The 10,336-nt window shown below is 43.0% G+C and overlaps 1 protein-coding gene across 1 annotated transcript in view; it reads right to left on the bottom strand.

Moving 5' to 3' along the window:
• The window catches only part of PIK3C2A (phosphatidylinositol-4-phosphate 3-kinase catalytic subunit type 2 alpha), a 46,314-nt gene extending 37,375 nt beyond the window's left edge, over positions 1–8,939 (bottom strand). Inside the window, exons 1-2 of the mRNA XM_060275983.1 lie at positions 8,411–8,939; positions 1,659–2,838 (exon numbers count right to left, since the gene is read on the bottom strand). Of these exons, the coding sequence (XP_060131966.1) occupies positions 1,659–2,771 (1,113 nt within the window). The 5' untranslated portion in view covers positions 2,772–2,838; positions 8,411–8,939. The remainder of the gene's footprint in view (positions 1–1,658; positions 2,839–8,410) is intronic.
• Positions 8,940–10,336: the final 1,397 nt, after the last annotated feature.

The following is a 10,336-nucleotide window of genomic DNA, read 5'->3' on the forward strand; positions in this document are numbered from 1 at the left end:
CTAATGTCATTTTTTTAAGAGCCTGTTTACATGGAAAAATAATCTTTAAAAATTATTTTTTTCAGCAGAAGTATCATATTACAGTAGTTCTGCAAAGTAACCAACAACACAATGGCAGAAATCCTGAAGCCACTTCCTCAAAAGTAGCCCATGTGATGTCAGTAAGTCTTTAGTACAGTATAAGAATAACCAGACTTTAAGAACTCATCACAATTAAGTTTACTTGCACATACACTGACTACTCTTGAAGTACCTGAACTGTTTGTAACTTTTGGATAATGATTAAACTGAATAATAATCATCCCTTCTAATACCACACTTGGTGATCCTGGACCAATTACTGTAGTTTAGTGGTGAAATGCAGCTGCCCACAGAAAATATAGTAGTATCTGCATTTTTAAAAAAGTAAAAGAACTCCAAAAACATCACAATGGGGATTGAGCACAGTCACTGGCCTTGAAAATGTTAGTTGAAGAATACGGTAATAATAATTAATAATAGGGGAAAGGGATGCCGAAAGCATTGGCTTGGCATATTTGAGCTGCTAACTGCTACAGTATTTCGGGGGAATTAAAGTCTGGGGTATGCAAACCATGAGATCAGGACTCCTATCACAGCACTATATGGAGTATTCACTCCTTTCACGTTCCTCAAAAAAAGTATTCCCCCCACCACTGCTATTAGATACCAAAAAACAAAACAAAACAAAAACCATTCTGGAAGCCAGTTCTGAATCTCTTTGGAACTACATAGCACAGTACGAAAAGTTTTCCAGACATGGGACCAGGCCTTCTGTTTTAGGCTGGGTGGATCCTCTACAGGAGGCTACTCAGCAACATTCTGTGGGGCCTAAATTTTTCCTTCCAATTCCCAACTCTGTATTCCCAACTCTTTATCAGCAGAGTTGCAAACCAGGGCCACCCACAGTCAGGATTGCCCCAAGTATGTGTATTTTCATACAGGTGAAGGAAAGTATGAGGAAAAATATCACACCAAAAAATTATTGTTAACAAGAGGGTTCCTTTAATCTGCTGACTTAGTGTCTCACTGTTAGGTTTATGATCTGATGGAGCTGTGTAAGTCTACCCACAGCTGTGTACTGTTCAGCGATGAAGCAGCTACACCAGGCATCCCCAAACTTTGGCCCTCCAGATGTTTTGGACTACAATCCCCATCATCCCTGACCACTGGTCCTGTTAGCTAGGGGTCATGGGAGTTGTAGGCCAAAACATCTGGAGGGTCAAAGTTTGGGGATGCCTAAACTACACAAACCTGGTTTCTGATGGTGGTGGGGTGGAGTGCAAGGTGGGGGCAGCAATGAAGGCAAATAAAACTTTCCCTACTCACTGTTCTTTCTTCTGACTTCTGCACATCTAGAAGGCAATTGTCTGAAGCTATACTGCATTCTTTAGAAAATGTGACTGTAGTACTTAACAGGAACAATATTTTTTAATTTAAAATTTCCAATTTAAAAATTAATGCAAAATAAACACACAAGTTATCGAATTCACAATTTTCTTAAAAGTTCTAATAATTAATTATTTGTAGAAAATTATGGTTGGGCAGGGAACAAATTCTTCATTCCATTAAATAGTATCAACTTTTCAAAAAGAAAGTAAGCTTACAAAATGAAAATAAGCTTTCAGAATATGTTTTACCTGTGATGTTTGGCCCTGTAACTTAGTAAGCTGAGCGGTTCGAATGTTTAAAGACTGACTTCTTGTAACTGTTGCCCCAGAAGAAGACTTCCCACTAACTTTTCTTTCAAGACGACATTTCACTGGGGATTTCTCCTCCAGTAGCACAGCATCCCAAGGATCTTCTACAACTGTACTACAAGTCACCTTTGCAACATCTTCTGCCGTATACAATATATCCATACTGTCGACTTTCGGTTTACTTAAAGGATCCAAATCCAACCAATCAAATTTACTAATATCACTGGAGTTTTCAGAGGTTGGTAAGTTAACTGTAGATTTAGTAGCAGTCACTTCTAAGTCTGTGCTTGATTTCCCATTTTTCAGAAATTCTGAAGTGCTTGCTATCTTATCAAATACTTTTGCCATTTCAGGGGTAAGTGTTGGGTGATATATAGGCAAACTTCTCTGTGGATGGAAGGCTGAAGTAGCAGGCAGTGCATATGAAATGTACTGGGACCTCTCTGGAAGACTTAGATAAATAGGCTTTGATGACTGGTAAGTGGACATACCTGGATGGAAGCCATTCTGAAAGATACCAACTTGTTTGCTGTAAGAATTTGCTGGGTAAATAGAAGGTACAGTGCAAGTAGAAGGCCCAGGAAACCCAGGTGTCCACTGTCCTCTTTGAATAGTAGGGTTGGCATAAAACTGTGAAGAAAATGATGAACTAAGAATAGGAGTTGTTGGCAATGTGGTGTGTTTGCTTGACTCAAAACTGTCCTCAAGTAGTAGTTTCTCTAGCTCAGCATGGGTTAGTTTTTCTATCTCAATTGTATTTAACTTATCATCTATCTTTCTCTTGGCATCGGACTCTGGAAACACCATAAGATCATGGTCCTGTTTCCTGTGGGATTGTACAGTTGGCCAAGAGTTGCTTAAAATGCCAACACTTTGTCTGCTACCAGCTACCACTCTTTCCTTTTGCATCTTAGCTAGAGCCTCAGCTTCCATCTGCAGCGCCTCTTCTTTGTCCACTTCTTTTGCCTTTGCTGTGCCCAAAGATGGTGATGAACGCTGTTTGACTTCATTGCTGCTAGATATTTGGGCCATGCCGTGAAAACAGATGTCCATTAACAACTCCAGTCACCTCTTCTGCAAATCCTTGGCCCCAAAATGTTCAAAGCCAGATTCAGAACCACTGGAAGGAGAGAGAAAAACACTCGTTAGAAACAAAATGAACAATATTTGCAAAATCAAATGAAAAAGTATTTCAAAATAGTAGATTTCTAAAACCACTTCAAGAACTAGGTCCAAGTTTTTATTGTACACTTGTAAAATGAAAAACAATGCAGTATCAATCAGCACTTGCCTCATTTCTCAAACCAGCTGCATATGCATTTTGTTTGCGCTAAGTAGCCTACAGAATTTTGTGTTATGAGGCAGCACATAAATGCAGTGAATGAATAAAATTAACCTATGCTTAAATAATTCCTGCTCCTGCTTCCTTTTGTGTCATTCAGGTGCACAGTCCCAAGGACTGTTGGTTCATACATACAGTGGTACCTTGGGTTACAAATGCTTCAGGTTACAAATGCTTCAGGTTACAGACTCCACTAACCCAGAAATAGTAACTCGGGTTAAGAACTTTGCTTCAGGATGAGAACAGAAATCGTGCTCCGGCGGCGCGGCGGCAGCAGGAGCCCCTATTAGCTAAAGTGGTGCTTCAGGTTAAGAACAGTTTCAGGTTAAGAATGGACCTCCAGAACGAATTAAGTTCTTAACCCAAGGTACCACTGTAGAAGTTTCTAATAAAGCCTAGGTTCTTCACCTGCAAGACAGACACACATAACCCAACTAGAGGGGAACATGCAAACCCTAAGAATGATGTGTGAGTGTGATCAAATTTTGTAGGTAGTCCGAGAACAGGGGCTGAAAAAGTGCAGCCACTTAAGTTTCAGCAAGCTCACTGTTCAGACTTCCATTGGTGTCAGGGTTAGTTCTGACTACCCTTTTTCCAGTGTTTCCACCAGAGCTGGATAGGGTAGATAAGCACAGGCATTAGAATTCAGCAAAAGAACATAGGTGATGGAAATAAACAAGAGTGTTACTCAGTGGCTGCATTCATACATAACACTAAGACTAAGTAAAAAATGTATATAAAGTATTTCAGCTGTAATTAACAGCAGCTACTCACAGCCACATATTTCTCATAATTATTAGAACAAGCACACCGTTTATGTATATTAATTACTTCTATATACTGCTACAAATGCAATGCTTGGAAGAGCATATCTAAACTTGAAAGCAGTTTACTTCTACATCAGTAACTGTGCAAAGTTGTGCTGCACTGTCTGGCCAACACAGCTCAGTCCAACTCTAGAATCCATTTTAAACCAGATGAGATTTCTTACTTAGAAGAATGCTCTGCATTGGAAACCATACATTTCATCTGGCATTGATCATATACAAAGAAGAAGATCATATACATGCAATGGGTTCAATCCAGACTTATTTTAAAATTTGTAGATCACCCTTCATCACATGGTGATCCCAGGGTGGTTTACAACATATCATAAAATATACAACCCAAAATATACATTAATTAAAAAGTGTCATTAGTAAATCCAATTAATAAGCACAACAGCATGAGAAGACCTAAAAAAAGTTGTGTCCTTCACAGGTTTACCCCAAATGCCCACCATCTGCACTCCCACAGGAAGAGACTTCCACTAGGCATGGGTGGGGGGAGTTGCACAAAAAAGAGAAAGTGCTCTTTTATGTCACCACACAGTGGACTAAGTCCATCAACATAAGAAACAAAGCTTCCCTTGGGAGAAGTCCCTTTGAAAAGTAACTGGGGTCCAGCCCATGAAGGATTTTAAAAGCCAATAATTGCTCTTATATAACTGCACACAGAAACACCTGTTTATGTTTTTTTGTCAGCATACTGTACTAGCTTGGTTGACAGGAGCTGGGACCGAGCAACGGGAGCTCACCCCGTCGCAGGGATTCGAACCGCCGAACTACTGATCGGCAAGCCCTAGGCTCTGTGGTTTAACCCACAGCGCCACCTGCGTCCAACCTAGCAGTTCGAAAGCACGTCAAAGTGCAAGTAGATAAATAGGTACCACTACAGCGGGAAGATAAATGGCATTTCCGTGCGCTGCTCTGGTTCACCAGAAGCGGCTTTGTCATGCTGGCCACATGACCTAGAAGCTGTACGTCGGCTCCCTTGGCCAATAACGCGAGATGAGTGCCGCAACCCCAGAGTCGGTCACGACCGGACCTAATGGTCCGGGGTCCCTTTACCTTTACTGTACTAGCAGTCATCTCCAGACCATCTTCAAGGGCAATCTAATATTGAGTGCATTGCAATAGTTCAAACTAGAGACTACAGGAGCCTAGATCATCATGGTATGGCTATCTAGATGGCATTGCTAGCGCATCGGCCTGACCAAGTGCACTCCTTGCACTTGAGGCGAATTGTGCCTCAAGTGAGACCACTGAATCCAGGTGTACCCCCAGACTATGGAGCTGCCCGTTGAGGGGGGAGTGCAGTACGTATACTGTACACCCAACTGCTAAATACAGCATCTGTCCATCAACATTTAAAGCCCTAAATGGCCTCGGCCCAGTATACCTGAAGGAGCATCTCCATCCCCATTGTTCTGCCCCGACACTGAGGTCCAGCACCGAGGGCCTTCTGGCGGTTTCCTCATTGCGAGAAGCCAAGTTACAGGGAACCAAGCAGAGGGCCTTCTCAGTAGTGACGCCCACTCTGTCAGATGTCAAGGAAATAAACAACTATCCGACTTTTAGAAGACATCTGAAGGCAGCCCTGTTTAGGGAAGTTTTTAGTGTTTGAAGTTTTATTCTGTTTTTAATGTTCTGTTGAAAGCTGCCCAGAATGGCTGGGGAAACCCAGCCAGGTGAGTGGGTTGAAATAATAAATTTAATTTACTTATTATTATTATTATTATTATTATTATTATTATTATTAGATGCTCCAGTACAGCATGAGATGCAGTGTAGGAATCTGCATGAAAAATAGGCAAAAATATTCCCGTCTTTTCTCCAAAGGGAAACCTATGCTGGATCTTGGAACTGACACCCTCAAATTGAACCCACTATCCATATAATTTTCTGGTTGCAGAATATTAAATCTTATGTGATGAAAGAAAAGGAAGACATTAAAACAGCTGCCAGAGGCATGTGCAGTATAGTTAATAAGATGATACAATACTGGCATCTTTGCAAACAAAAAACATAGGATTACCGGTAAATCTTGACGCCACTGGCATTTAAGGAGATAGGGGAAGTGTATAACATCAGTAGCAGGTAGCCCTGGCATGCCCTGGCAAAGCTGGGAAGAAATCTATTCAAAACTGGGGAATTTCTAGATGAACTAATGGTCTGACTCTGTACAAAGCAGCTTCACATATAAAAACATTCAAATGAGTTCAGCATGCCAACACTGAATATGTCACTGTAAAAATAGTTATGTTAATGGGATCTTTACTTCTGCAGCACAAGTGGCAAGAGCAACATACACAGAATGACAAAAAAGCCTGCCACAAAGGACAATGGAATGTGGTGGGTGGAGGACAAACATTCCTCAAGGGAAAAGAGCCAGTATGAAGATATGTGGGGATATTAAGTATGAAACCATAGGGAAAATCCCTGGGAAATGTGAATTTCCCTCAGTTTACCTTTTATTTCTGCTTTTAGGGTTGTCATACCTTACTTCTCTCTTTCTTGTCTCAACTTGACATGCTAAAGCAAAAATACAACTAACAGTGAACTTGTGGATAAGTTTCAATGTTTGCAGAATCAGAACTTTAACTATGGCCTGTTTTGTACTGGTGCCAGAAGCAACAGATTTTCTAATCATTTATAGTTTATTTTTCTCCTCTGTACGTCAGTGCATACTAAATATAGAGATTCCATAAATATATTAACTTCCACTGAATGGCTATAAATAAGCACAACCTACACTTATACTCCTACCATATACTGTACGCTTCAGTTCTTATTGGCTGCTACCTCAAATAAAACTGTACACATTAAACTTTTACATTTCTTATGCCTCTTCCTTGAATCACAATACCTTTACTCTTTTGTGAAATATAAAACTGCCCAATGAGTCACTTGAACAGCAGATCTTAAGATAAAAAACCAGTATCATATACAAGTGAAGTTTAACTTGAATGTAGCAATTTTGCTCTTTTCTGTTTACCACAGCATCATGTCTCAATTCTGTGAAACTATGGGTGGTATTCAACTAAGTTTTACTCAGGACACATTGAAATTGACGAGCATGATTAAGTTAGGTACATATATTTCAGTGGGTCTACTCTGAGTAAAACAGAGCTGAATCCCACCCTGTGACATGATTCCTCTTCAGAAAACTGCAGTTGCAAAATACTACAGAATGCATTGTATATGTCCTCCCTACCAGCTTCTCTAACAAAAAGCTACCGTAGTAAGAAGTATAAACACTCAGAATACTTAAAAACTTTCTCGCCGCAAAGAGACTACACATCCAAGAACAAGTCTAAAGGAAGAAAAACTCAGCATTTGAGCATCAGATCTTTTAAAGTAAACCCACTTTTAAATAATAAAAGGCCAACAAGTAAAATCAGTTAAGTTCTTTAGTATCCCAGTAAACAAATATATGATACAAAACATAAAACACCCAGTAACAAATATTGCTCCATGAATCTGGTGTCCATGAATACAGTACAATCAAGTACCACTAGTGTCTGAATCTAGAACCAGAGAGTTCTACTATAGCTCCTATGAACACACATGGCAACATTACAGTGTTTTGTTTCACTGTTCTAGCATCTATTAACACATCTCAGGAATAACACTGGTGATAATCAAATCTTGCTGCATGTAAACGTTTCCCAGCCCAACTTATGGTACCCAAGGGCCTTTGGCCATAGAAACCTGCTCATATGCACAGCAGCATCTATATTACCACCGTTAATTACTACTTTGAGGCTTGATCACATGGACACCGGTGATACACCAGCAGCATTTGCAACTACTGTCAACACACGCTGGTGTGCGAGCAATCATGTTTCTGGGTTGCGTGCCAAACTGCCCAAGGATGCTCAAGCCGCAATTTCTTAGGCCCCCACACAAACCAAACCCGTGGGAATTTGTTTCGGTGAGTCAAAACTAGCGCTTATTCTCCGTCTCTCGACGCAATACGATTAGCGGGAAGACGCAGTCATTTGCCGTGTGCCAAAAAAACCCCAAAACAAAACAACTGCTCTGCAAGGCCGCGAAGGCGAGGGGGTGGGAGGAGTGGGGAAAGCGAGAGCCTATTCCTCGGCTGCCCTATTTCTCGCAAGGCAGCTTGGAGGAGGCCTCTTATCTGCTCCAGCGTCTTCTTACCCCGAAGTGGAGCCACACGCAGGCAGCTCCTCCTCGGCGCCACGTTAATTGGCTGGCCTCGGGCGCCAGACGACCCAAGCAGCACAGCCCCCCTCATTCATTCCTCCTCCTCCTCCTCTAGGGGGGTTAGCGAAGAAGCCCCTCAGCGGGCGCCTTGGGGTTAAGTATGCCTTGGGGTTTTCGGGGACCGAGAGACGAAGCGCGGCCTCAGCGGCGAGGAAGCAGGCGGCCCAGAGAGGCTGAGCAAAGCTGGAGCGCGGGGATGCGCCCCCTCGGAGCCGCGTTTCGCCTGCAGCAAACGCCCCCCGAGGGGTCTCTCCCTTTCCCTTCTCCTTCCCCTCGCAGCCTTCCAGACTCGCCCTCACCTCAGCGAGCCTCCATCCCGAAGCACCAGCCGTCGCCGCAGCCATTTCCCGTCGTCTCCGCCGCGGAGAAACTTACTGCGAGCTCGACTCCAAGCCGCTTTCCTCCTCCTCCTCCTCCTCCTGCTGCTGCTTCCCCGCCTCTTTCTGCTCCCGCGCTGGGATGGCTGTTGCCGCCGCGCGTCCACTTCCGGCTCTTAGCGAGGGGAGGCCGGCTGAGGGAAGGGGCGGCGAAAGCGGAGCCGCAGCAGGGAGGCCGGGTCGAGCGCTGGGCTCGTGAGGAGCTGGCTGCTCCAAAGCACGCCGATAGGATACGGGTTTTTCAAATGTTGGGGGCAAGCTTTCGGATGCTACAGAACGCTTCGTCGAGCTTAGACGTGCAAGAAGGGCCACAGAAACACCCTTCTAGTTCTAGGGTTGCTGCCCGGTAGAGTTACCCGCCCTTCCATCACACACATCCCAGCCCGCCTGCCTTGGGCAACAGCTGCGAGACAAAACCATTTCTGCGGGTAAAGCCTTTCCAGCCTTCGGGTTGCAGTGAGGGGAATAACTTCACCAGTTGAATTTTATTTCATCACGTGGCTGTTGCACAGGAGGGGGGTGGAGTTCACAACCGTTCCTGCACGCTGTACCTTAACTTGTTACCGGTACGTCATTCTCTGCGCATGCACTTTTAATTGCTTTCGGAAGTGCCTGGATACTGACCAAGGTGCGTGCGATACATCGTCACCTGAAGGCTGCTCTCTTCCCATATCGTCCTGCCAGCTGCCACGTGGGCCAGTGAGCAATGTACGAGGCAATCTTTGCCAGCTAGTGTTTCTTACTAGAAATACTTTTTAGGGGTGTCATCTGTTTCTCACAGTGCACTTTTAACAGCTACATGACAGAAATTCAGCAGGTAGTGTTCAACTTCATGCTTGAGAAAGCTTCATTTCGTATTTCTGCTTGTCACAAGCAGCTTAAAGGAACAGGGTCCCTGCCAGGAAAGCAGAAGGGTGGGGTGGAAACTTAAGCTTTCCACTAACCTCTTGCCAGATAGCGAAATTCCTCACCCCCAAATAGTAGAACTATTATTGGCATAACTAACTATTCGAACTAGAGCTTTAAAATGTGGCCTGGAGTGGCAACTGACATGAGAACAGTCTTAACACTACTGTAGTTGTTTTCTACGAAAATCAAAAACCCTCCCACTTCTCATCTCACTGGCTGTCTCCTATGATGGGTGGAGGCAAACAACAGTGGGGTGACCGAAAGGGTTGGATTTCATGCTGCGTCCCAGACAACGTGACTTTTGTTCCTGAGGACGTGCTGTTTATGCAGCATCTATGATCAGTACGTCAGGACTAGGTTGGAGATGTCACCAGTGTCTGCATTTTACAGCAGTAAGGACAACACGATGATCATTTACTTTTCTCCTTGACGAGAAGCTTATATTCCAGGGGGAGAAATGATTTATTTTAAACACAGTATATCACTAGAGGGGAATATTAGGACACTGCCTGTACAAATGTGATTGTTGGAGTTGGAACAATAATTCTGCTTCTAAACCAACACACATAATTCTAAAAACTACCCAAAAGTAATTGTTTAGTTGGCACTGGTTAAATGATTCGTGCACAAGTTAGCTTCTACTGAGCACAGGTTTGTATAGTGATAGTAAATAGATTCAAAGAAGAGGGAGAGTAAACAATCATTTCCTGTTCCTGCCATTAGATCTAAGTAAGAATGTTTTGAATTACTGGAAACTTGCATAAAAAAATGTGAGCTGGTATGCAAATACAGGAACACTGAACTTTATCATATGCTACAGGGAAAAGACAAGGTACCCAAGGGAAAATAAACTAAAACAAGACATATGAAGTAATATCAATAGAAAGAGCGGACTAGTTGTGAAAAATAGAATTAGGCAGTATATTTTCAGGTTAGACT

This window comes from Zootoca vivipara, chromosome 1, assembly GCF_963506605.1.
Source record: "Zootoca vivipara chromosome 1, rZooViv1.1, whole genome shotgun sequence".
NCBI lineage: Eukaryota > Metazoa > Chordata > Lepidosauria > Squamata > Lacertidae > Zootoca > Zootoca vivipara.